At 37.1% G+C, this 27,945-nt stretch overlaps 1 protein-coding gene across 1 annotated transcript in view; it reads left to right on the top strand.

The window, feature by feature from the left end:
- The window catches only part of CFTR (CF transmembrane conductance regulator), a 184,657-nt gene that overhangs the window by 112,683 nt on the left and 44,029 nt on the right, over positions 1-27,945 (top strand). The window contains exons 15-21 of the mRNA XM_047763595.1: positions 2,297-2,425; positions 8,760-8,797; positions 9,210-9,460; positions 12,923-13,002; positions 17,194-17,344; positions 18,155-18,382; positions 21,076-21,176. Coding sequence (XP_047619551.1) covers positions 2,297-2,425; positions 8,760-8,797; positions 9,210-9,460; positions 12,923-13,002; positions 17,194-17,344; positions 18,155-18,382; positions 21,076-21,176 — 978 coding nt within the window. The remainder of the gene's footprint in view (positions 1-2,296; positions 2,426-8,759; positions 8,798-9,209; positions 9,461-12,922; positions 13,003-17,193; positions 17,345-18,154; positions 18,383-21,075; positions 21,177-27,945) is intronic.

Raw genomic sequence — 27,945 nt, 5'->3', positions numbered from 1 at the left:
CTTCTTGGCCATGACCTGTTTCTATTTTTAGTTTGTTCGTTATTTTTAGGTAGATCATCTGTTCCATATTTTAGATTCCGCAAATAAGTGATATCATATGGTATTTGTCTTTTGCTTTCTGGCTTACTTCACTAGGTATGAAAGTCTCTAGATCCGTCCATGTTGCTGCAAATGGCATTAGTTTGTCTTTTTTATGACCGAGTAATATTCCATTGTGGTTGCCAAGGGCGAGGTGGGAGAGAGTGGGATGGAGTGCAAGTTTGGAGTTAGTAGATGCAAACTATTAAATTTAGAGTGGATAAGCAATGAGGTCCTATTGTATAGCACAAGGAACTATATGCAGTCTCTTGGGATAGACCAGGAAGGAAAAAAACATAAGAAAGGAAATTTATGTATGTATATGACTGGGTCACTTTACTGTAGAGCAGAAATTGGCACAACATTGTAAATCAACTATAATGAGAAAAATAAATTTAAAAAGAAATAGATAATTTAAAAATAAAATACTTTCAGTGTTCCTATGATTTTTTTTTCTTTTTCTGCGACCTTGTGACATATGCAACTCCTGGACCAGGGGTCAGATCTAAGCCACAGTTGCAGCCTATGCTGTAGCTGAGGCAATGCTGGATCCTTTAACCCACTGTACTGGGCTGGGGATCGAACTTGCATCCTGGTGCTTCGGAGACACCAGCGACCCCATTGTGCCACAGTGGGAACTCCTGTTTCTATAATTTTGAAAAAAATTTCCTAAAAGGTAATTTATCTGTATGGTTTTTGTTTGTTTGTCTTTTTGCCTTTTCTAGGGCCGCTTCTGCGGCATATGGAGGTTCCCAGGCTAGGGGTTGAATCAGAGCTGCAGCCACCGGCCTATGCCAGAGCCACAGCAACGCGGGATCCGAGCCGCGTCTGCGACCTACACTACAGCTCACGGCAACACCGGATCGTTAACCCACTGAGCAAGGCCAGGGATTGAACCCGCAACCTCATGGTTCCTAGTCGGATTTGTTAACCACTGCGCCACAATGGGAACTCCTATCTGTATGGTTTTAATGTCAATATGAATGAACCTCTCAAGCCTGATTCTTAAAGTTTAATTGTTAAAAATGATCACTTTGACTGATAATAGTTCCTATTTATTGAACACTTCTAGTGCCAGAAGCATATACTTAGACGGTACCTGTGATTATCCTCATTTATGGATAAGGAAACTGAATTTTAGAGTTCAGCTGCCTCAATTCATGCAGCTCCTAGGAAATCAATGGTAAAGTCCAGATTCAAATCCAGGTTTGCTTGACTTCAGAAACATTTATTCCTGGTTAGTGTATATATTCCAATTTCCTAGGACCCTTTCTTCGTATGAATTTTGTTGACTTTATAAAAAACGAAACTATTCCTTCCCTTCGGAATATCTGGAATTGGTCTCTGTCTGTCTGTCTCTCTCTCTTTTTTTTTTGTCTTTTTGCTTTTTCTAGGGCCACTCCAGTGGCATTTGGAGGTTCCCAGGCTAGGGGTCTAATCGGAGCTGTAACCACCAGCCTACACGACAGACACAGCAACATTGGATCCTAGCTGTGTTTGCGACCTACACCACAGCTGACAGCAACACAGGATCCTTAACCCACTGAGCAAGGCCAGAGATCGAACCCGCAACCTCATGGTTCCTGGTCGGATTCGTTAACCACTAAGCCACGACGGGAACTCCGAATTGCTCTCTTTCAAATTATTGAATTCTGTCTCTCAAGGAACCAATGAAGTCTTTTAGGGGAACATTCTGAGGAGTAGAATTATACAATTTAAGTCATAGCTGGAAAGAGGAGAGTCCTAGCTACTAAGGAATATATAAACATCACTTGGCATTCAGGTCCATTGGAAGACCTCTCTGCAGCTAGCAAAATTCCAAACCGTATTTTTCCATGGACCCTCAAAGAAATAAATCAAGGAGGGTTCTGAGAAGCTCAGCTGATTGGTGCATTTATTTGATAAAATGCATGACACTGTTAAGTATTAAAATAGTAAAGTTGCCCTCAAAATAATACAGTTGTATTACCAGTGATATATGTTCAGAATTTGAAGAATTGCAGTGTGTTTGATTTTTCAAAAAGCTCTGCTACTCCAGTGGACATTATACTGGCTGTGGAGTGATATCCCCTGTCATTCATTATGGTTTACTAATCAATTGAAATTCACTTGGTTTCAAATAGTAATATTCCTTTATTTATACACATCCAAAACAAAACCACAGTGGTGGTGTGAAACTGTGTTGTGTCACTGTAAGAACTGTGATTCTTCCTTTTAGGAGTGCTTTTTTGATGACGTGGAGAGCATACCAACCGTTACTACCTGGAACACATACCTTCGATATGTTACTGTTCACAAGAGCTTAATTTTTGTGCTGATTTGGTGCTTAGTTGTTTTTCTGGCTGAGGTAAGAATTTTCTGTTATAAGATATTACTAATAGTTAAAGTTAAATTATGAGTAGTAGTTAAATGTGTGTGTGTGTATATATATGTATAAGTATATACATATATATGTGATTTTACATTATAAAATGATATGTATAGTTTCCTACAGGTCTTCTATTTATATTATTTCATATGTATCATATCTAACATATGTATCTTTCACATGAAGAGTTTTTAATAGGGACATTCGAAACCTCAAAGTAGAATGCCTTTATGTGGATTGAAATTAAACACTTAACATTATTCTTTACTGAATTTTGAATTCATTAGACTCTAGATATTACACTATTAAATATGCAAGTAGTGAATTACCACCTTTAAAAGACTACTTTTGAGTTCCCTTGTGGCACAGTGGGTTAAGGGTTGTCACTGCTATGGCACGGATTCAATCCCTGGCCCGGGTATGGCCAAAAAAATAAATAAATAAAACCTATTTCCTCACAAAATACAGTAAATATATATTGGTGGATTTATAATCATAATCACTTTAAACAAGACTTTCAGAGATTCACATCACAAATTTTCTTACAGACTTCTTTTGTCTTCGATGCCACCTTCCTGGTCTCATTTGCCATGTCCCTGCCATCCTTCACATCATCAGGTTAAAATAAAAGAGGGGGGCAGATAGCACAATAGTCACAAGTTCAGTTCTGCATCAAGGTGAGAGGTTCCTAAGCCGGTTGGTGCATGAGGGTTTTCTCTAGATCTGGAGCAGCCCCTCGATGCCAAAACGGGCCAGGCAAAGGATGTCTAGGTGTGAAGTGACTTTGGGGCTAGAGGGATACATAAAGGCCCAGGCTACCTCAGGGGAGAAATGACCCAGGTGAAATACTGCCTCTCCTGAGGGTGTATAATTGTATACATACCTGACACCCAAACTTTTAACTACATCATTTTCTTATTAGGCTGTTTCTAACCTCTAAATGAAATATTAATTATCACTCTTCCCTGACCAAGTAAGATAATGTGAAATATCCAAGGGTATATACCAAAAATGTTATACCTACAGCTTCATCTATAAACTGTCAGTTTCCATTTGATCTTTGAGTTTCAATGATATTTCTGCTTTTGCTCTACTACTATTTTAAATTGATAAGCCAAATGGAGGCTGACGTGAGATGCAGTGTAGCATAGTGCCACCTCTAGAATCAGACTGGCCTGGCTGTGAATTCTAATTCTGTGTTATTAATACTGTGAAATGGAACAAGTAGGTCAATCTCTCTGAGTCTCAGTTTCTTCATCTGTAGAATGGGGGTTGTGGAGTTCCCTGGTGGCTCAGTGGGTAAAGGATCTGCGTTGTCACTGCTGTAGCCCTGGTAGCTGCTATGACATGAGATTTGCAAGATTGATCCCTGGCTTGGGAACTTCCACATGCCATAGGTGTGGCCAAAAAAAAAAAAAAAAAGTAAAATGGGGGTTGTAATAGTACCTATTTCATAGGTCTTAAGAATTTATTGAGTTGATTTATAATGTTGTATTAATTCCTGCTATACAGCAAAATGACTCAGTTACACACACACCTTATTTTTCATATTCTTTTCCATTACACGTTATCATAAGTTCTTGAATGTAGTTCTCTGTGCTATATAGTAGGACTTTGGTGTTTATCCATCCTATATATACTAGTTTGTCATGGGCCGTTTTTCTGGGTTGAGAGGTATCATGATTATAAAACATTAACTGTAGCGCTTGGCACCTAGTGAGCAATGCTTAGTTGCTTTTCTCACTAGTATCCTTAATGTCTATCATCATTATAATACTCAGGGTAGTTTGAAGTAAACAAGTCCACAGCAGATACAGTGAAACTTTCAATAATTACTTCTGTACGTTAATAAAAATATGGGGTGGGGTAACTTGACACTCTCACATGAGTAATAAAATTGCATTAAAATATATTTCCAATTTACCTCATTAATCTCTGCCAGTCATGCCAAATGATCAACATTAATGTGAATGAAACTCAGTCCTTTGCCACATTTAATCTCAAACTAGCCCTTTCTACTTGTTATTGATTTGAATCCCTGCATTGAAAGATCAACATTACTTGAATGTCTTCATTAAGTTTTATGAGAAAAAATGATCTTATCTGGAATGTGGTGGTGATTAATGTTCACTTACGGGACCTTTGTCCCGTGCAGAGCCATAGAACTGAACTTATGCACCTTTCAACATGATGTATAGTTAATTAATTAATTAGAAATTGAGCATTGGGCTGCTGCACATGTATGCAATATTATTAGCTCATTTACTCGAGAAGATTGTGGTCCTTTGTTCTCAGGCTAGAAGCCAAACTACTACGGAGGATGTAAATGTTGTATAACTTCCCACTATTAGTCGAGCATTCACAGTTATTGCAAAAACATATCTTTTTGTGTCATTTTATTTTATTTTTATGGCCACGCCTGTGGCATATGGAAGTTCCCAGGCTAGGGATCAAGTTGGAACTGCAGCAGCAGGCCTATGCCACAGTCACAGCAATGCTGGATCTGAGCCATATCTGTGACCTACCCCACAGCTTGTGGCAACAGTGGATCCTTTACCCACTGAGCGAGGTCAGGAATGGAACCCACATCCTCACAGAGACAATAGCAGCTTCTTAACCCATTGAGCCACAAAGGGAACTCCATCATCTGCTTTTTAAAAGGTTTTCTATGTTATTAGTTATAATTTCTCCCTGTTGACATTTGTGTTTTTTATTTAAGTATCCTCTTATCCATCCCTCCCTTTATTTATTACGTACAGAGAGACTGCTGCCTACTGTTTACCTGGTATTGTTCTAGGCACTGAGGGTGCAATGGGAAAGAGGACAGATGGCTCCTCCCTGCTCTTAAGAAACAACATTTTGAGGGAGGAGATAGATAATAAATACATTTTGGTGGAAATAGTCACAGAGTATAGTAAGTGCCAGAAGGAGGAAATCGTGTGCTAAAATAAAGGTGGGGCAAAAGAGGGTAGACAGGGAGAGACCTTTCTAGAAAATGACACCTGAAAGTTAAGAAGGATCTGACGTGCTGAGACGGGGGCAGTTGCAAAGGTCTTAGAAAAGTTTGGTAAATTATGGAAACTGAGAGGAGGCCAACAAATTGGGGGAATGGGAAAGAAAAGTGAGAGGCATGTCATGTGGTGACATTGGAAAAGTAGGCCAGAACAGGTTTGCAGGCTGCAGGAAAGAATTTAGGTTTTATTTTAAATGCAACAGGAAGGCTTCAGATGGCTTCAAGATATGATATGATTTCTTTTTTAAAAAAAGATTCTTCTGCTATATGGCAAATCGATTGGATGGGTTCACCAAGGGAGGCGGGGACATGTGTGATGACTGGAAGGGATTGCTCTTACTCACTGGGCGCAGCAACCAGAGCATTGAGAACCTTTAGTCATATTGAAAGGCCTCTGCATACTCCACAGTGAAATATTTAGGACTGTCTTTTTTGTAGCTCATTAATGTTCTTCATGATAGAATGTTGGACCATTATACCTTGTTTGCTCATACTCACTTTTTTTCAACCATTTCTGCACCTGGCCTTTACAGTTGTCTTCTCTGTCCACACCTGTTTTTTTCAGTTGTGCTCATCAGACTTGTGCCTGGTGAGGTTATGTTATGGTAGGGTTCCTTCCAAGTCTTCAGCACATTCTTACTTTGGTTCTATGTCACATCTTGTTTTTGATGTTGGTGTTTTACTGTTGGAATTTTACTACATGCATGATCAACCTTCATCTTTCAAATCTCTGATGATGTTAACTAGTTCATTTAGCAAATAAGTCTTTCAAATATAGGTACTTGGCTTCTCTCTCCATTTGTGTGTACTATGATATTGTATCCCCAACATGCCATTATTTTTTAATCATAGAAAAATTATCTGTATAATTTAAATTGTGGCCTAGCTTCTAAATACTGGCTACTTTTTCATCTTGGGGTCATTTGCAAAATTGTTCATGCATCGACACTTGGCCATTCATGGATCTACTCTAAAGAACACCATCATCAAATTCCTGATGCCTAGCATGAGTATATAATGAACACTCTGGCTACACCTCTAAAGATCTAATAGTTTTAATCTGTGCATGCACTATTCGGTAGCCACTGGCCACATATGACCATATAAATTAAATGAAATTATTTAAAATGAAACAAAATGTAAATTCATCTCTTCAGGTACTCACACTGGTCATATATCAAGTGATCAAGTGCCACATGTGTTATATGGCAATGATATTGAACAATGCAGATATAGGACATTTCCATTATTATAGAAGTTTCTATCTGTCAGTGTAAATCTAGGCTACACTCTTTTCTGTGTGGTATGGAAAACCCTGAAAAAGCTGGAAATAAAGACCCTTCTTCTTTTCCTCTTTAATCTTTTAGGACTGTCACTCTATCATAAACTGCATGAATTTTATAATGTCAAACATTTCAGAAATTAAATGTTAGAACGTAATTGGTCATTTGTTTAAATGTTAGAACTTAATTGCTAGATATTTTTACTAAAGTCATATGTCAAGTCTTTTGAAATGTTTTTGTTCCAGTCAATAAAAGTAATTTGAATTGGTGGTTCCACAAGAGGTCTCTATTCATAAGGGCCAAGAAATAACTTTATATTATACTGATTAGATCCATGTCTTTGAAAAACATCTTTGGTTATTGTTTCATAGTAAAAATTATAAAGTATTTGTTTCTGGGATCTGCTTCCATTCAGAGAAAGCTGGCAATGCCAACACTATTTATACTTCTCTAGTTGGAACAAAGAAGGACTATAATGACAAAAGAGTGCCTCAGAAATATACCCTTATCTAAGTTCTTGAGTAATTTGATTAGCGTTAGGAAATAGGAAAACATTTGTACTGGAACAAAGACTATTGAAATTGCTAGATTATTCCTGAGTTTCTTGTCATTTTGAATTCACTTGAATTTCCGAGAAACAAAGGAAGTTTTCTTTTTATTAATACAGTGCGTGGAGATTATGTGTATAATAGATGCAAACTATTGCCTTTGGAATAGATAAGCAATGAGATCCTGCTGTATAGCACTGGGAACTATATCTAGTGACTTATGATGGAGCATGGTAATGTGAGAAAAAAGAATGTATACATGTATGTGTGAGTGGGTCATCTTGCTGTACAGTAGAAAATTGACAGAACACTGTAAACCATCTGTAATGGAAAAAAATAAAAATCATTATAAAAAAAGAAAAGGAGGAAAGTGAGAATAATGCCATTAGATTTTTCATTATTATACTCCTACCTGGTATGTGAATTTAACTAAAAATTATATAATCTTTAAAGGATAGGACTTTATAATGTAATTTATTAATTAATGTTAAATGTTCTGCACAATTTTTATGTGGTACTTTTAAGTACTTAAGATAGATTTGAGTATGAAATGACATATCTTATACGAAGCATATTTATTTCTCCCCTATTTATTTTTATGCTGTATTCAGTTTCAAATTATTTTACTTATAATTTCTCCTTTTTTCTACTTGATTCTTTGGTAAAGCTGTTATTGGGCTAATTGTATAATTTCAGTTTTGCAATTGTGTATTTTTATATCTTGAGTTGGTATCATCACAAGATCATCCCAAGAGTGTTTCCCCATAGGGTTTAGGAGTCTAGAATGCCAAGTTGAAATAGAACAGAGTGCAGATCATTTAAGTATCAAAGAAACTCAAAAATCATAGTTGTTAAATATTTTTAGCTTAGTTACAGTATAGAATATTCATTCCTCAGCCGAAAGTTTCCCCCTGAAAAAACTCAAATAGTGCCAATAGTGTGTTTTAACCTGAATGCCCCTTATCTTTATGTATAAACTGAATTTTTGCACTGTTGAGATTTTTACTGACTTTCATAAGTGTATATCCCAGCTTTTCCAATGATTAATTGATCTTATAGTTGTGAACCCCTTATAATCTTTGTTCAGCAAAGGCATAAATTATTTATAATCACTAGCCAGATAAGTTATCTGCCAGCAAACTGAGAGTAATCAAATAAGAACAAACTTTATTATTTCAGACATTTAACTGAAATCTTTTCTTTCCTGTGAAGGTCAATGTATATTTTCTGCTGAATTAAGGAGAGAAATGGAAAAATATTTTTTTCAGTGAAATTTGAATTCCTATTAACATGTTCTCACCTCAAATAGTAGTTCTTTGAATAATTATTGCAGCTGCTGGATCCAGGAAAGAAAAGCAAAGGAAAATAAAATTGTGTGTATTTTTATGTGGTAGAATTAGAGGTGGGTGTGAAAAGAATAAGAAAAGATACTGGAAAAAAAAAATCAACTGTGTATTGTTCCATTTCAGGTGGCTGCTTGTTTGGTTGTGTTGTGTTTGCTTAAAAAGTGAGTATTCTATGCCCTATTGTGAGCTGTATTTTGTTTCTATTGATTATTTGAGTCTTATTAAATATTTTAATACCCGCTGGGCTTCATTTCCCCATAGTGTTCAGTTCTTTTATTTACCAATTTCTAAAGGACTTAGTTGTGTTCAGTTTCCATAAAATGCAATAAAATATTTAAAACAATATGGCACAGAGCTTTCTCTGAGTGTTTAATGAAGATCAATTTTACCTATTTAAGTGGTGAAAAGCTAAATCTACTTTCTTGTAATAGTAAGTCCTTTAGACTAAAGGCATACACTCTGATAATGGAATACGTTGTGTTGCTTTAGACTCAAATTCAGCATCATCTATGTGCAATGGAAATTCAGTGGGAAAGTTTGGTTGCCAAATAACAATTTCCTTTTGCTCTACAGAACATCTCCTCAAGACAAAGGGAATAGCACTAAGGGTGCAAATAACAGCTATGCAGTCATCATCACCAGCACCAGCGCATATTATGTTTTTTACATTTACGTGGGAGTAGCCGACGGTTTGCTTGCTCTGGGACTCTTCAGAGGTTTACCACTGGTGCATACTCTAATCACAGTGTCGAAAATTTTACATCGCAAAATGTTACACTCTGTTCTTCAAGCCCCTATGTCAACCCTCAACACATTGAAAGCAGGTACTTGACTAGGTGTCCAAAATGAAGCTGCTGATCCTTCATGAAAAGGGCCCATGAGTTGGTTGGTTTTCTAGTAGTAGTGTTGGCTTTTGCATGGAGGCATCTACACTTTGCTGAGCTTCCTTATGGCAGGCATGTCCGTGTCTCAAGCATTATAGGCCATCAGATACTGTGGCTCCTCATATTTCTTCATCAACTAATTAGAGTAGCTCAGCTTGTTAGATAGAACCTGCAGCTGATGGGACTATAGCAGCAGATGTAGGCCCTTCTAAGTTAGTTGTCCTCTGCTAGGTATTTGATTGATTCCCTCTAGGCATCTCGTTGCCGATGTATAGTGTTATTTAAAAGAGAAGATTTGAATCGATCAAAAATATATAAACTCTTTTACTAATGAAGTCTTTTGATAGGGTAGAATAATCTAGTTTCATGTAACTGTTCAGAGATGATCCTATAAATTCTTTCCTTTTTTTTTTAAGTGGGTATTTAATGTATGCAGAAATATTTTTATTGTATTTAAAAATATTTTTGACACTATCATAGAGATTGGTAAAAGAGTACAAAAGCTATCAGTTATGAGTAAGAGCTGAAGACCTAACGTTGGTGGCTATGATTGATAATACTGTATTGTATAATTGAAATTTGCTAGGAGAGTAAAGCTTAAATGTTGTCATACAAAACGGTAACAATGAGAGGGGATAGATGTGTTAATTAACTCAGTGAGAGGAATCCTTTCACAGTGTATACCTGTATCAAATCATCACATTGTATACTTTAAATATCTTACAATTTTAATTGTCAGTTATACCTCAATGACAATAAATTAGGTCACAAAGTAAGAGCAGTGAAATAGAGGGACTAAGAATTTGTACACTAAGGACAATAAGATACTTTGAAAGTAATAAATTTTATTGGTTCCCCTTTAGACAAATCCACATTTAAAGAGTCTGAGGTTAACAAGGAATCTCCCGAGTTTTATTCTTACAGCAATCTGTTGAGCACTTACTTTGTGTGGCATTAAGCCATGGGCTGGCATGAAAAGATGAATAAGACACAGTTTTTGCCCTAGAACAATTCAGGCAAAGGAGAAGAGGTAGACACAGAAACTTTGATTATAAGGGAAGAATAAATTCCAAGATTGAGATGTTTTTAGTGATTTGTATCTAAAACGCTCAGGAATTATCCATCCCTTTTTTCTGAATAACAACATTTCAGTGTCAGTATTCAGGAAGGTCTTTATATTTTTTCTGAAGCCCTTTGTGTCTCTAAGGCCCTTGCCTTATTTGGGTATACTCATCACCACGCTCTGTTTTAGAGCTAAGAAATTTAAGACCTAAAAAGGAATGTCATATTATCTAGATCCAATGATTTCACGTTTTTTAATGGAAAAACTGAGATCTGGAGAAAATAGGGGATTTACCTAAGATTCTAGCAGTGAGAAATGGGCAATGAGAGATAATGGAAAATAGGGAAAGGAATAATTCTCTCAGAGGATTGTTATGAGAATGAAACAATGTCATCATCTTCAAGCCTGTGACACAGCCAACACGAAATAAATGCCAGTTCCCCACTATTGTTCCCTTTCTGTCGGTTGTTTCCCATTTGAAATATACTAAGCACCAGAATTATACACACACACACACAGACACATATATATGTGTGTATATATATATATATACACACACATATATATGTATTTTTTACCAAAGTGACTTCCATTGTTTTACACAGAATACCATAAGCATTTGTTTCACTTTTTGGTTTATTTATGAAAAGATATACAAATATGTTTAATTAAATATGCTAAGTAAAATATCATTAGTAAAGGCTAGGAGATAGTGACATATAAAAAAATAAGCATTGAATAATGCCTGTATACATCTTTTTGCTGAGGGCTCAGAGCGATATAAAATAAATGTAACATGGTCCCAATGACCTCTAGCAATTTGCAATCTAGAAAAAAAGATTTAAGACATGTATACAAGTGACTAAATGGCATGGATATATAATTATGGTAATACCGAAGTGCTGAGAAGATATATTAAAGGTATGTCCTGAGAAGTATGTGTCCTGAGGAGGAAGGGTGCTGGTGGAGGAATTTGAGCTGGTGCAAACAGTGATGCTTCGTTGCAGGAGAAGCTGATTTCAGTGGGGCCAGGAAGGAGACATAGATTTGAACATGTAGAGTTGAGCGGGAGAGGGTTTTTAGGCAGAGGAAATGACGTGGAAAAGGCAAGGAGGTAGGAGAGTATAAAGAGTATTTAAAGAATAAACCTGGGGTTCCCTTTGTGGCTCAGCAGTTAATGAACCCAACTAGGATCTATGAAGATGCAGGTTCAATTCCTGGCCCCCCTCGGTGTGTTAAGGATCCATCCAGCATTGCAATGAGCTGTGGTGTAGGTCACAGATATGGTGTAGGTCCAATCGTTGCTGTGGCTATGGTGCAGGCAGGTAGCTGTAGCTCCAATCTGACCCCTAACCTGGGAACTTCCATATGCCATAGTTCCCGCCCTAAAAAGTAAAAAGAAAAAAAAGAATAAACCAGATTGAAACAGAAGGTTTAAGAAGAGGAAGCTTGTACCTAGGTTGGTTTAAGGCCAAATTATGAAAAACATTAAATATTAAACTAAGGATTTTGGACTTTATCCTACAGTTAATGGGGGGAGGGTAAATGATAAGATTGAATATCACTTTGTACAGTACTATGTAATATTGTATCTAATTATATGTTTGACTCACTGTAGACAATGAGTTCCTTGAGGGCAAGGAGCAAGACTTATTCAGCTCTGTTAACTCAGTGCCTAGCATTGTGCCTGGCATCTAATAGACACTCCAGATGTAACTTTTTTCACTGAAGGAAAAAAATGATCAGACTTAGAAATGTGTGTCTGGAATTTAGAAGGCTGCCTGAAGCTTAAACTGTAAGAAACCACAACATGGCAAAGGAGGTTCACATGGTGGGCAGGAAGAGGGGTTGAAAGCAGTCAGGGGTTTTGCTGAGCTGTGTCCGAAAGGTGAGTCAAGTCAGAAGGGAGGGAGACTCTCCATCACAAAACACAAATGGAAGGGAAGGATGATAGTATATCCAGAAAATTGTCATTAAACACACGCTTGCCAGTGTGAGGTTGTAGTAACAGGGTGAGTGCCCATTCCTGACCTAATTTGTGATAGGGCTCAATTAAAGGCACTGGGTTTTGCCGGAATCTTACAGTCATCTGTATTTTATACAGGTTTTAAAGTAGGAGATAATAACTTGAACACAGAATTATTTAGAACTTTTGTGCTACAAGTTACTTAGAATCCTTGTGCAACACTAAAATCCATGTCCTTATGTTCTTGATTGTATGCTAGTTGTTGAGTTCTGAATGGTTTGGGTATGATCCAAATTGATCAAATTCATCAAATATTGATATGTCTTTTTAAGATTACTAGTTTTTGAGGAATTTACCTTTCTTTACATTACAGGTGGGATTCTTAATAGATTCTCCAAAGATATAGCAGTTTTGGATGATCTCCTGCCTCTTACTATATTTGATTTCATCCAGGTTTGTAGAACTAAGTTTTATTAAATGTCTTTGCTTTGTTACATTTTTTTAAAAATAGAAAAAGTAGTAAATGAGTTCTTATTTTTCCTTTGATTAATAATTGAAGTCCTGTTTATTGTGTGAATCTTGTCAATATGTTAAAAATCTTTAAAATAGTCATAAATTTAGTAAATTCTTTAATAAGTCAGAAAAGTTTACCTGACCCAAACCCAAGGCAATTCTGCATTTAGATGTAATAACTCTCTATTTGAGAATGACTTAAGAGGTCTAACAGAGCACCACCCAAATCACTGTCCATGAAATGTGAGATTTTTGTTTTTTTCACGGCCACACCTGTGGCATGTGAAAGTTCACGGGCCAGGGATTGAATCCGAGCTGCAGCTGCAACCTAGCTGCAGCTGCTGCAGTGCTGATTCCTTTAACCCACTACTGCACTTTTACGGTGACCTAAGCTGCTGCAGTCAGATTATTTACCCACTGTGCCACAGTGGGAACACCACAAAGTGTGACATTTTTGACATTGACTTCACTACTTGATAGACGTCCCCTACCTCCAAAAGGCCCATGTTAAAATGAAGATCGGTTGATTTCCTGGTGGACTGTGGTTTGAACCAGTCTCCTCCAAGAACACTTGAGCCCAGATTAGCTAGGCAGCCGCCTCACAGTAAAGATCATGATGCAGGGGCAGAGGTACAAGTGCCTTTTCAAGCAGGTGGGAGGGGCAAGAAAAATCCAGGACTGGTGAGGCCTATCCCTGGGTGACACATCTGAAGACATAGGGCAGCCGGACTCTGAGTGTGTGTCCTTGGGTTGGGGTGATTGATGGTAAAAGTGAAGAAGGAAAGAAGGAGATGGACATGAAGGTGACCTAGGGGATACTGCATTAGGATCTGTTAAGTGACAGACCTCAAGGTGTTGTGTTACTAACCTTGGCTGGCAGACCAGGTGTGAAAGCAGGTCCCTGGTTTCGGTTAAGCCTCAGAGAGCAAATGGCACAGTCTCAGTGACCTCCTTGGAGAGACACTTGGAACTGGATACTGTTCTTCTCAGGATGAGTCGTTCCCTCCTACCCTCCACTCTTCCCCCGCAGGGAACCTATGAAATAAAATAAGGGCTACTGCATTTGTGTGTATACACAGCTGACATTGGCAGGTGTAGAAAAACCAGATTGCCAGTTTGCCTCATCTGAAGTGATTGGCACAATCAAACACATTAATAGTTCCAAGTGAACTTTAGCATTTTGAATTTCCTTCAATTACTCTGTTTAGGGATATAACTCAGCAGCCACCGCTAGAATTCTCTGATGCTTTTGAGTTCATGCATGTGAAGAAGTGTTTCCCATACCTTTCATTAATTTCTGGACTTTTCTTCCTTGTTCCAGGAGTGTAAGTGACTGGTCCAAAATGTAGTAGTTTTAAATCAGGTTCAAACTGGAACTTGGACATCTTGACATGATTGCAAAGGGATTCATGCATGTTAGCTCTTGATAATTAAAAAATAAATGTTTGTAGTCTGCTAAGTATTTTCTGAATCAGTGTGAGGCTCATTTCAGATATCCTCTAGGAAATTTTCAAACTTTTGTTTTATAAATTAATACTTTTTGACACACATGATGGCTCTCAAATCCTTTCTCTTATGACAATTTGAATAGTTTCTGCTCAACTTCTAATGTTGTTGGGGTTCATTAGTTCAGAAGTGAGTGGGCAAAGCTCTTTTGATTTCCCTGTTTTATTTATGAGTGTCTCACATTAAGGAAGCATAATATATGATAACAAATACAGTAAAACCTGATTGATTTTATTAAAAAATTCATCGGAGGGGTCCTTTAAGTTGTGAACTCCTCTCATCATACCTAATTATGTTCATATTAATGAAATTTTATTCCAGTCACATTTCAGACACTGACTTTTTTCATAGAATAGGGATAGGGCATACCTGTAAATTTCCTTTTTTTTTTTAAATGTAATTTTGGAGTTCCTGTTGTGGCTTAGCAGGTTAAGAACCCGACATAGTGCCCATGAGAATGGGGATTCGATCCCTGGCCTTGCTCAGTGGGTTAAAGATCTGACGTTGCCACAAGCTGATGCAGCTTGGATCCAGCTTTGCAGTGGCTGTGGTGTAGGCCAGCAGCTGCAAGCTCTGATTTTACTCCTAGCCCAGGAACTTCCATATGCCTCAGGTGTGGCCATAAAAAGAACAAAAAGGTAATTGCTATTCACTCTAGTTCCTAACATTTGATAATATTCTGAGAATTTTCCTTTCTGGTTTGGAACATTGAATAGTGAAAATGAAAGATCCAAATTCTCTTCTGCAAATGCCACTGTTTATTTTACCTTGAGCAAGACTTTAATTGCTAAGGGTCTAAGGTTTCTAAAATGAAGAAGGTAAATCTGTCATTGTCACTTTCAGTACTAAAAGTGTGTGCTTCAGATTGGCACACTGGAAGTGGACCATGCATGACAAATGCACACAGAAACCATCCTAGTGTTCCATATGCCTTTATGTTTGAGTGAATGATTTTTTCATGAAACAGAAGCCTGCGTATTTTAAAATAGGCCAGGCTTCTCTTTTCAGCTTCAAAATCTTTAGGTCTTTTTGGATATCTTCTCTCTTACCCTAATATACGAATACACAGTGAGTCCTGCCACTTTGATCGCTACTGTGTCTTTTACATCTTTTCCTCCCCAATATTCATTCTATTAATCCCACTAATCCCTTGCTTAAAAATTCTCAAGCACGAACTGTCAATTATGGATGAAATCCCAGGTCTGGTGTTCATTGCACAGTTTTTTTTTTTTGGGGGGGGGGCATGTTTTTAGGGCCACACCTGCAGCACATGGAAGTTCCCAGTCTATGGGGTAGAATAGGAGCTGCAGCTGCCGGACTACATCACAACCACAGCAAAACCAGATCTGAGTCGTGTCTGCAACCTACACCACAGCTCACAGGCAACCCCAGATCCTTAACCCACTGAGCGGGGGCCAGAGATCAAACCTGTGTCCTCATGAATACTAGTCAGGTTCATTAGTGCCAAGCTACAACGGGAACTCCCCGCATGATTTTAAATAGTTATTTATTCATCTATTTATTGATTAATAAATTAATTAACCTTCTAAATGATTTCAAAGTGATCCTTCATTCTTATCATCTGCTCCAGTTTCACAGGCAGCACTGTGTGAGCTTCAATGTCAGGAATACTTTGGAGCTGTTTTTGGTAGGTGAAAATGTGCTGCCCACTTCCTAGGAGCATGATTAGATAGTGCCTTCTATGTTCTGTTGATTTTTAAGTTTTTTTTCCTTGGAATTTTAGGGCTTGGGTAAAGATGAATGAGAATTAAAAATCTACACTCCCAGGAGTTCCCATCCTGGTGCAGCAGAAACGAATCCGACAAGAACCATGAGGTTGGGGGTTCGATCCTTTGCCTCACTCAGTGGGTTAAGGATCCAGCGTTGCTATGAGCTGTGGCGTACATTGCAGATGTGGCTCAGATCTGGTGTTGCTATGGCTGTGGTGTAGGCCAGTAGCTGTAGCTCCGATTGGACCCCTAGCCTGGGAACCTCCATGTGCCTCCATAGTTATTTTGTTGTCCTCTTACTAATACACCTGGTCTGAAATGACTTGTTTGTTATTCCCTGTGAATTAAGAACTTGGACAGAATTTAAAGGTTTTGTTGTATGTAGTTAGAATATCAAACATATTAAACCAGTGCCTTTAGTTTTGCACAAATGCTAAATTATTAGCTTCTGACCTCAGTGTCTAAGGATGGCTTCTTATCAAGCAAATAGAGTTATTTTCTTCAAAGTTTAGACTTATTTTTCATATATTTCTCCATTTGGGCTACATACTAGATAATTATAACTTTAGGAAATCTATCTTGTGAATATTTCATCGCTTTCAATCGGACCACCTTCTCCATTCTTCTCTAACCCAGTGTGTTATTTTGGTTGGCTGGTATGGGTTCAATCCCTGACCTCACTCAGTGGATCAGGGATCCACTGTCCCCATGAGCTGTGGTGTAGGTCACAGACACGGCTTGGATCCCAAGTTGCTCTGATTCAACCTCTAGCCTGGGAACTTACATATGCTGGCAGGTGCAGCCCTAAAAAAGCAAATATATATTGTTGTCATACCCTGTCCACTTTGCAACATGGAAATATCTACTTATCAATGTGTTTTCTTTGATCTTACAGTTACTATTAATTGTGATTGGAGCTGTGGCAGTTGTCTCAGTTTTAAAACCTTACATCTTCCTGGCAACAGTGCCAGTGATAGTGGCTTTTATTCTACTGAGAGCCTACTTCCTCCACACTGCACAGCAGCTCAAACAGCTGGAATCTGAAGGTATGATGCTGCCTCTGCAATACTCCCCTTGGAAAATATCCACAAGAGCTATTTGTGATTCACTGTGATTCATCTATACCTCCAAAATTTTTGTCCTATTTTCAAATTCTTGAGTTATAAGACGATGACTTTTAAAAACGTCTAAGTATGTAAAATGCAATAATAAATGACAAAGCACACACAGATTGTTTTATTAATTAATGACTTCATTTTGATTTTAAAACAAGTATATAGGCTCTTAGGAGGCTTGGCGTACAGAATATCCATTTAAAATTACATAAAGTAAAACTTGAAATGATGCTACTATTACTAAAGATTTGTCTGGGTTCTCAAATGATACTCGATGAAATTCTCCCCTCTGGCTTCTTTTCAGACACCCTCCCTTTCTCTCCTGGGATCTGTCTTTTTTTTGGTGTCCCCAAACACTGCTTGAGCTCAGTATCAGCCTTTGTGTGGGTGCATTTCCAGGGGTTAAATTTGCACTGCATTTCTGCCTTGAAGGTTATTTGCTCAATTAAGTCACAAACTTTCTTAATTGAGGCTTTGAATAAATTGTCGTAAAAGAAAAACATTTTCTCTCAGCAGTTATTAATTTAGGGTTAGTCAGAAAAACAATGCCAAGGAATATGAATAAATAATGACAGTAATTTTATAAGTTCCATTCCATGGTAACCAAATAAGAAAGGAGGGTAATTCATTAAAAAAATAATAATATTTGTTGTTTGATTACTCTTTAAGCTAATCTTTTTAAAATTAGAATTTGCATTATGTATTTCCATGACCTGCATTTTCTGTGGGAATATTTCACAGGCAGGAGTCCAATTTTCACTCATCTCATTACAAGCTTAAAAGGACTATGGACCCTTCGAGCCTTTGGACGTCAGCCTTACTTTGAAACTTTGTTCCACAAAGCTCTTAATTTACATACGGCCAACTGGTTCTTGTATCTGTCAACACTACGCTGGTTCCAAATGCGAATAGAAATGATTTTTGTCATCTTTTTCATTGCCGTTACCTTCATTTCCATTTTAACAACAGGTACAATCAATTCCTTAACTATTTAGCTAAGCATTTAATTTAAAACTTAGTAAACCAATAGAATGCTACATTCATCCCGGTTAAACATTTCTGCTATCTTTAAATAGATTTTTTGAGAGTTTTATAATTAAAAAATGTGTTTATTGTTGAATGAATCATTTATTTGAATTAGAGCTATGTAGAGTTTGAAAAGCTTAGATACAGAGAGGGTCAGATAACACTTTATCTGATTGAAAGAAAAAAATTACCTCATGACTCATTTTGATAAAAGATCCTGGCTTCAAAAAATAATAGATCTCTTTATTACAATTTCTCTGAATTGGGGAAAAGAAACATCCACGTATGCACACAGATCCCCCTCCCAGGTAAGTGTTGTTCTTTTAACCTCTAGTTAGTGTAATTTGTCATTCTAATGTGAATTTTACATGATGAAAAACTGCCATAGAAGTGAAATAACAAAGAAGTGCCATGTTTTTCAAATGTAAATGTTCTGCATTTTAGGATCTTTGAGTGAAAAACATAAATATTTCATCCTAAGTAAAATGAAAAGCTATATAGACAAGTGAGCTCTTCTAATTTAAGAAATTGAATTACTGCGCTATAAGGAGTGTTGAAGTATGTTATATGCGTGACAGCATGGCAGTGGACAAAAGATTCAGAGTAACTGCCAAACCCGACGGGTTGTTTTGTTGTAAGAATAGGATCCTAGTCAAACAAAGTGAAGCTCCTGCTGGAGAGCTGCAGGAGGGCCTGGTGGGCACGGGCAGGAGGCAGGCTGAGATTCCAGAGGAAACGGACTAGGTGTGGAGAGTCAGAATGGGCGCTTCTGGTCTCTGGGAGGCCGGTGCAGCCGTGTACATTCCTTTCAGTGGCTGCTTCATTCATTTCTCTCTTTGAGGACTGGCTTCCCTGGTGTTGCAGAGCCGCACAGTGACTTTCCGTCACCTCTCACCCAGGCCCTTGAATGAGCAGCTGAGTTTCTCTGTCCAGTTCCCAAGTATTGGAGAAACCAGAAAACAAGCTCATTTTGGCCTTCTACAGACCATAGGGTGCTGTGAGAGGCACAGAACCTTCACATTCATTGTTCTCTCAGCCTAGGACACTGGGAAATGACTCCACGAAAGGATTATAAATAGGCAGGCGAGTAAAGTAAGACCTTAGCGGGATGGTGATTTGAGGCAACTTTAAAACAAAGTTTCTTTTTAGGGTCAGAATTAAATTTTTTTTCCTTTGAGTTATTTAAAACAGGATCAAAGAGGGCTGAATGAATTCAAATTTGTTACCAGTGAACTTAAACCAGTATATCAAGTGTTATAACATAATGGTTAAGGGGTCTGATTGTGTCCTGATTTGCCAGGGGTGATGGTCAAAGCATTTAATAATGAGTAGAGTTCAGGACCAATCCATCAAGTCAGATGCCCAGCCAGAGAGAAGGTTAGCTGCACAGCTAGACTGAATGTTAGTCTCTGCTAGTCTTCAGCAATGGTAACTTGTATAGTTTAACTAACTTCTCTAAAGCCCTCATTTTCCTCAACTGTAAAGAGATATAATAGTAGTACCTATTCCATAGGTTTGTGGCTAGTATTAAATGTGGTAATTAGTGCAAAACACTTAGTACAGCACCTGGTCCATGTAAGTACCCATAAATCTTATATTAATTATTGCTGGTATTATTATTAAAATTTTATATTACTCCCATCTTAATCTTCAGAATGAGTAGTATATGGGGGTCCTGGATAAATCTTACTGATTTAGAATAAATGACTTAGTACTAAAAGCACATACCTGCTGTTGCTGATTTGTCTTCTGTTAGAGAAATTATGGAGGAAAAATTTCAATCAGTAATAACAGAATGAATGATTTCATCCAATTTTAGAGCCTATGAGTTTTATCTAGCGTTACAGATGTGCAGACTGACTCTCAATTGAGACTTGATAACCTAAATTTATAATAACAATAAAAATTTCTATTAGAAAAAAATTATGGTCCATAAATATAGAACATTTATGAATCTTAGTTAGTGGTCCCCTCCAGCCCTTAAAAACTATTTATTCTAATTAAATGTCAAGTGTCTAATTAAGTATTGTTCTTCTTAGGTAAACCAGTCAATTTTTTAATGCAAAGAGCAGTCTTCTTTTTTCCAATGGCAGACCCATGAGTTCTGACTTCCCCATGAAACTAACTTCTTTCTTCCCAATAGTGTCTAATGAGCAGAGAAAGTTCTCACAAAAGCATGAAGCACATATAAACATCTGGATGCTGTTCACACATACCTTTCTCCTGCTTTTGACGTCTTTGTAGGGGAGCTCATCCAATCACAGGATTTTTTCACCATTGTTCAATGTAGTCTTTGAAGGTATTATTGCTTACAGAGTAATAGTACAAGAAAGAAAAATGGTATTTACCCAACACCAATAGTCCCTTCAATATCTGAAGCATTTTTGAAATGGAAACTCTTTCTTAATATTAAATCATTCTTTGATTTAGAACAATGGTTAAATAATTATTATGTACAAGGCATATTATTACCAGTGATATGTGCTTTGGGAACTGAGATGCAAGATAGTAAAAACTGGCACAAAATTGAGATATAATTTTAATGCGATATGTGCCCTCTCCTAAATATACATAAAGTGGTTCACAGATGAGAGAAATAGCATAAAATTTATTTATATCTTTTTTTACATCTGTAGGGGAAGGAGAAGGAACAGTTGGGATTATTCTAACATTAGCCATGAATATCATGAGTACATTGCAGTGGGCTGTAAACTCCAGTATAGATGTGGATAGCTTGGTAAGTATTATTATTATTTTTAACTTTTATGAAAAATTCAGACAAACCAACGGAAGTATAGGTAATGACATTAGGGATGACTATATACCCAGCCCCAGCTTAAGAAATGAAACATTGCCAATAAATTGAAGGTCACAGCATATTGTTAATAAAACCCATAATCTTTTTTTCTCCCTTCACGTAAATAGCCACAATCAAGATCTAGTGCTGCAGTGAACATTCTTGCATAGTCTCCTTGCCCAGGATTTTTCTAGGTCAGACTTCAGGAGTGGTAGTGCTGGGTCATAGAATTCATTCATGTTCAATTTTCCTAAATCGTTCCAAATTGTTGTGAGATGTGTCGTGCAAGTTTATGCGCCCATCGAGAGAGTGTAAAAATTCTCAGCAGTCCATAGCTATGAGAGGCAACCCTTGATATTGTCAGACTTTTTAAAATTGAAGTACAGTTGGTTTACCGTATTGTGTTACTTTCAGTTGCATAGCAAAGTGATTCAGTTATATATTTTTTTGAGATTACTTTCTGCTATAGGTTTTTACAAGATATTGAATATAGTTCCCTGTGCTGGACAGTAACTCCTTATTACTTATCTATGTTATGTATTATAGTTTGCATCTGCTAATCCCATACTCCTAATTTATTCTTCCACCTCTCCCTTTCCCCTTTGGTAACCATGAATTAGTTTTTTTATATGTTTCTGTTTTGTATACAGATTCATATACATTAATTTTTAGATTCCACATATAAATAATCTAGTATTTATATTTCTCTGACTTCACTTAGTATGTTGCAAATGGCAATATTAATTCTCTTTTATGGTTGAATTATATTTAATTTATCTATATATCACACCTTCTTTATGCATTTACCTGTTGACAGATGCTTAGGTTGCTTTCATGTCTTAGATATTCTAAATAGTCCTCTGTGAACTTTGGGGTGCATTATCTTTTCACATTATGGTTTTCTCTGGATATATGCCCAGGAGTGGATTGCTAGATCATACAGTAGTTCTATTTTTAGTTTTTTAAGGAAGCGCCATACTTTGATCCATTGCGGCTGTACCAATTTACATTCCCACCAACAATGGAGGGGGGGTTTCCTTTTTCTCCAATGCCCTCTCTAGCATTTATTATTTTTAGACTTTTTGATGGTTTCATTCTTCTCAGGCTTTTTAATTTTGGCACTCTAATGAATGTGAACTGATTTCCAAAGAGATAAGGCAGCTCAACACATATTTATTGGCCATTTGAGTTTCCTCTTCTGTTATTGCTTGTTCATTTAGATTGCTTATTTTTCCAGTAGACTAGTTTTTTGGCTGAATTCATTTGCAGGAGTTTGTGAATTCTGAATCAGTTGTCACTTCTCTAAACCTTTCAAACATGGTCCTCCAGTGACTATAGTGTCCTTTGATGACAAGAAGCTTTTAAGTTTAATGAAGTTAAATTTAGCAGTCTTTTCCTGTGTGTTTTGTAGTTTTGGTATCTTATTTACAAAAGCCTCCCCTATCTTGGATTTTCAAATTTATCAGCATGACTTTTTTCATAATATTTTTTTCCTGTTTTTAAAATGTCTACAGTCTTTAGTGTTAGCTTCTTTCTCATTCCTGGGTGCTTATCGTTGACTTCTCTTTTTGCTTGATAGAAACTGCCATACATTTATGTACTTTATCAGTATGTGTAAAGACCATATTTTGGTTTTATTTCCTCTTGTCTTGGTTCTTTGGAATGCAGAGTCTGCAGCAGTATATATATGTGAGCTAACACTGGGTCCAGGGCACAAATCTCATGGTTGCAGGAGTGAGAGACAAATGGAAGCAAGGCGGATTTTCTCCTTTTTTTAAAGACAAATGCATAGTTTTCAGTCGGGTTGTAGAGCTGGTCTAGATAGCTCCATCTTCAACTTGTATTAGTCCAGCTGAAATACCGTGTTTAAAATCAGACCTCCAATACTGCATTTGTGGAGGGTCTAGAAACTCATACTGAGAGTGACTATGTAACACTGTTGCCTAGGTCTCTTTTCCAATTCTCTGACTCAGTTCACAGGTTCTCAAAATGCACACATTCATTCAGCTGTGAAACTTGTATCAGTTCCTGTCAGAATAAATATCATTATAAAAAAAAATACTCCTAGGGAAAAACCAAACTTTTTTCATGCCCTCTTCTTGCCCATGTGACTTAATGTTTTATTTAACCAAAGCATTTTAATAATTCTTTGAAGTGTAATTTAACCTTAACATGATTTATAACGGGGTTTCTCCCTTTTCCTTTAACATTATTTTTTTTGAGTTTGACCAGCTCTTTTTAGTGACTCATTCATCTCCTCACTTAGCTTTTATGCATTTGGGTTGAGTCTTGTAAATTCACTTAAAAATGTTTTTGTTGGAATATAATAGGAGAATAGTAAAGAAATATTGTGCTGGCATCTATTTAATCTTTTGTTCAAACTTTCACAATTTTGATTTTACAGTTAAAACCCTCATGCACTTCACTTTTTTTTTTTATTCTGAAAACATCTCTTCACCTCGTATCTGCACAATTCATTTCTCTTTATCACGTTCATTTTCTTGGTTTACATACAACCTCTACAGCCATGCTGTGTTTGGTGCCTATCTGCTCAACGTGTCTAATCTCCATTAGAATTTCTTCCAGACATTTTTAATTCTCTAGTTTTTCACATGGCATCATGTGACCTGTGCTTTGACATTGTGTCTTTCATCTCTAGCATGAAAGCCTATTAAAAATATCAGTATTTACACTTCATCATATTTTAAGAAGTCATGTTCTTTTGTTTGAATATCAAAGCGATCGTGTTAGTTCTCATTTCTCTGCCAAACAGCACAGGTGGTCTTTTCTGGGCCTTTGTGGGCATTATTTAGTTATTAATTCCCTCCTTTCTCCTTCTACCCCTGCTCCTGCTAAAATTGTCAGTAATCTGTTCTTTGTCACATAGCATACAGGAGATAGAGCTATACCCTCAAATTCCATGTGTGCATATATGTTAACACTATAGGTCCTTGTGGCCTCTGAAGAAAATCTCCATGTGTTCTCATTTTGCTTTATTGAGTTCTTAAATGAATTTAGATCTGAGTTTAAAGTGCAGTAAACAGGGTATTTTACTGGATACATGCTTTTAGTTTTTCAGGACAAGGCTATTCAGAAAAAAGTATCTTTAGACTTGGCAAGAGTGTTGCTTTTACCCATCTGGCCAAGTTTAGGCATGGTCACAGAGTCAAATGGTCAACACAAATATGAAGTTATACCAATGGCAAGTATGACTTTTACTGCTTATCCATTGCTTAACCCAGGCGCTAGCTTTCATTAGCTTTCAACCAGTAAAGGTAATATTTGGATGATAACACTTCCTCATCCCAACCTCAAGTAGCTTTGTGTTTATGACTGACTGCATATTGCAAATGTCGGCGCTCAAAACTGGCCAACAGACCTTTGATTATGTTTTCCTAGTAAATATTTTATTCTCTAAGATGGTTCTTTCCCACTTTCTTGTCTCTTCTCAGGAGCTCTGTGCTCCAATCCCATGCTCTGTGCTCTTAGCCAAAGACCAGCTACATACTTCATAGAAAAAAATAGGTGCAACTGAGAAGAATTCCCTCCTTTCTCTTCACCAGCTACACCTCTGCTCAGTGCTCCACCTTCCCACTGTGTTTTCTCTCCTATATAAAGGGCAGTGATATGCAATTAACCCCTCTTGGTGAAACCACTTTCCCTTGATCTCCAGCTGGCACCCCATTTCTCTGACCCATTTTGCACAAAAATTCTTGAAAGAGAGACTGACTCCATTTACTCCTCTCCATTCTTTCCACAACCTACTTCATTCCATTTCTGTCATCCCCATGGGGGCTCATGACCAAGATCTTGCTGGAGACAGTGTTCATGTTTCTCCCAACCTCTCAGCAGTACTTACGCCATAGACACAGCCTTCTTACGATCTTTTCTTCTCTTACTGTTGTGAGGCTACTCCCATCTGTTTTTTCCTGCCACCTCTCTGGTTCCTCCTTAGTTCTCTCTGCTGGCCCCTTTTCTGATTGCCAGATCCCTAAACATCAAATGTATTTTCATCCCTCTTCTATCTACACTTTCTCTAGTTGTTGTTATCTAACTCTGTGCTTCAGAAACCATCTCTCAATGAATCCCACATTCGTATCTCTAGTTTAGACCACTCCCCTGCTCTCTAAACACATATCCAAATACTAACTTGACATATCCATCTGTTTATGAAAAAACAGTGGTAGAATGTCTTCCAGTAGACTTGACATTTTAGGGCATACATTCTTATTTAGAATCTCCTCAAAATATGCTTTGGAGTACCAAGAGACCATTAAAAATGAACAAAACTTCTATTCCACCTACTAATTTGTCTAGCTTTATGTAGCAGTTTGGGAAAAAATCATCTGAACAATGTCATCTTATGAACAATGTAGTGTAATAGGTTGCGAATCACCCCAGAAAATTTTAAAATAGTAAAATTATCAGAGTCTAACTTAATGATTCCCCCCATGTTAGGGGATTTCTAGTTATTTCAGTTGACATCACAGTGTTTTAAAAACTGTTATTTCTAATTCACTCTTTTTTAAAATGATTTTTATTTTCTCCATTATAGCTGGTTTACAGTGTTCTATCAATTTTCTACAGCACAGCAAAGAGACCCAGTCACATATACATATATACATTCTTTTTCTCATATTATCCTCCATTATGCTCCATCATAAGTGACTATAGTTCCCAGTGCTATACAGCAGGATCTCATTGTTTATCCAGTCCAAAAGCCATAGTTTGCATCAATTAACCCCAGATTCCTGTCCATCCCACTCTTTCCCCTCCCTCTTAGCAATCAGAAGCCTCTTTTCCAAGTCCATGAGTTTCTTTTCTGTGGAAAGTTTCATTTGTGCCATATGTTAGACTCCAGATTTGTGACATCATATGGTATTTGTCTTTCTCTTTCTGACTTTCTTTACTTAGTATGAGAGTCTCTCGTTTCATCCATGTTGCTGCAAATGGTATCATTTTGTTCTCTGTTGAAGCTGAGTAGTATTCCATTGTGTATGCATACTATCTCTTCTTAATCTGTTCATCTGACCATGGACATTTAAGTTGTTTCCATATCTTGGCTATTGTGAATAGTGGTGCAATGAACATACAGGTGCATGTGTCTTTTTCAAGGAAAGTTTTGTCCGGATATATGCCCAATAGTGGGATTCCTGGGTCATATGGTAGTTCTATATTTAGTTTTCTGAGGTACCGCCATATTGTTTTCCATAGTGGTTGTACCAGCTTACATTCCCACCAACAGTATAGGAGGATACCCTTTTCTCCATACCCTTTCCAGCAGTTCTTATTTGTGGACTTATTAATGATGGCCATTCTGACTTGTGTGAGGTGGTTTTTGATTTGATTTGCATTTCCCTAATAATCAGTGATGTTGAGCATTTTTTTCATGTGCTTGTCAGCCATCTGTTTATCTTCTTTGGAGAAATGTCTATTCAGGTCTTTTGCCCATTTCTCAATTGGGTTGTTGGTTTTTTTGCTGTTAGGTTATGTAAGTTGTTTGTATGTTTTAGGGATTAAGCCCTTGTCAGTTGCATCATTTGAAACTATTTTCTCCCATTCTGTAGTTTGTCTTTTTGGCTTTTTTATGGTTTCCTTTGCTGTGCAAAATCTTGTCAGTTTGATCAGGTCCCCATTGATTTACTTTTGCTATTATTTCTGTTGCCTTAGGAGACTGACCAGAGAAAATATTCATAAGGTTGATGTCAGATAATGTTTTGCCTGTTTTCTTCTAAGAGTTTGGTGGTGTCTTGTCTTATATTTAAGGCTTTAAGCCATTTTGAGTTTATTTTCGTGCGTGGTGTTAGGGTGTGTTCTAGTTTTATTGATTTGCATGCAGCTGTCCAGTTTTCCCAGCACCACCTGCTGAAAAGATTGTCTTTTCCCCCTTTTATATTCTTGCCTCCTTTGTAAAAGATAATCGATTGTAGGTGTCTGGGTTTATTTCTGGGTTCTCTATTCTTTTCCATTGGTCTGTATGTCTGTTTTGGTACTAGTACCATACTGTCTTGATGACTGTGGCTTTGTAATATTGCCCAAAGTCTGGGAGAGTTATGCCTCCTGCTTGGTTTTTGTTGCTCAGGATTGCTTTGGTAATTCGGAGTCTTTTGTGGTTCTATATAAGTTTTTGGATGGTTTGTTATAGTTCTATGAGAAATGTCATGGGTAATTTGATAGGGATTGCATTGAATCTGAGATTGCTTTGGGCAGTATGGCCATTTTTATGATATTAATTTTTCCAACTCAGGAGCATGGAGTATCTTTCCATTTCTTTGAATCCTCTTTAATTTCCTCAATTAATGTTTTATATTTCTCAGTATATTAAGTCTTTCACCTCCTTGGTCAGGTTTATTCCCAGGTATCTGATATTTTTGGGTGAGATTTCAAAACATTGTATTTCTGTATTCTTTTTCTAATATTTCATTGTTAGTATACAGAAATCAACTGATTTCTGAATGTTGATCTTGTATCTTGCTACTTTGCTGAATTCATTGATCAGTTCAAGCAGTTTTTGTGTGGATTCCTTAGGGTTTTCTATGGTATAGTATCATGACATCTGCATACAGTGACAATTACCTCTTCTCTTCCAATTTGGATACCTTTTATTTTTTTGTTTGTCTGATTGCTGTAGCTAGGATTTCCAATACTATGTTGAATAAAAGGGGTTTAAGTGGGCATCCTTGTCTTGTCCCAGATTTTAGTGGGAAGG

Source organism: Phacochoerus africanus, chromosome 16 (genome assembly GCF_016906955.1).
Source record: "Phacochoerus africanus isolate WHEZ1 chromosome 16, ROS_Pafr_v1, whole genome shotgun sequence".
NCBI lineage: Eukaryota > Metazoa > Chordata > Mammalia > Artiodactyla > Suidae > Phacochoerus > Phacochoerus africanus.
This window is presented reverse-complemented; position numbering and strand designations above follow the sequence as displayed.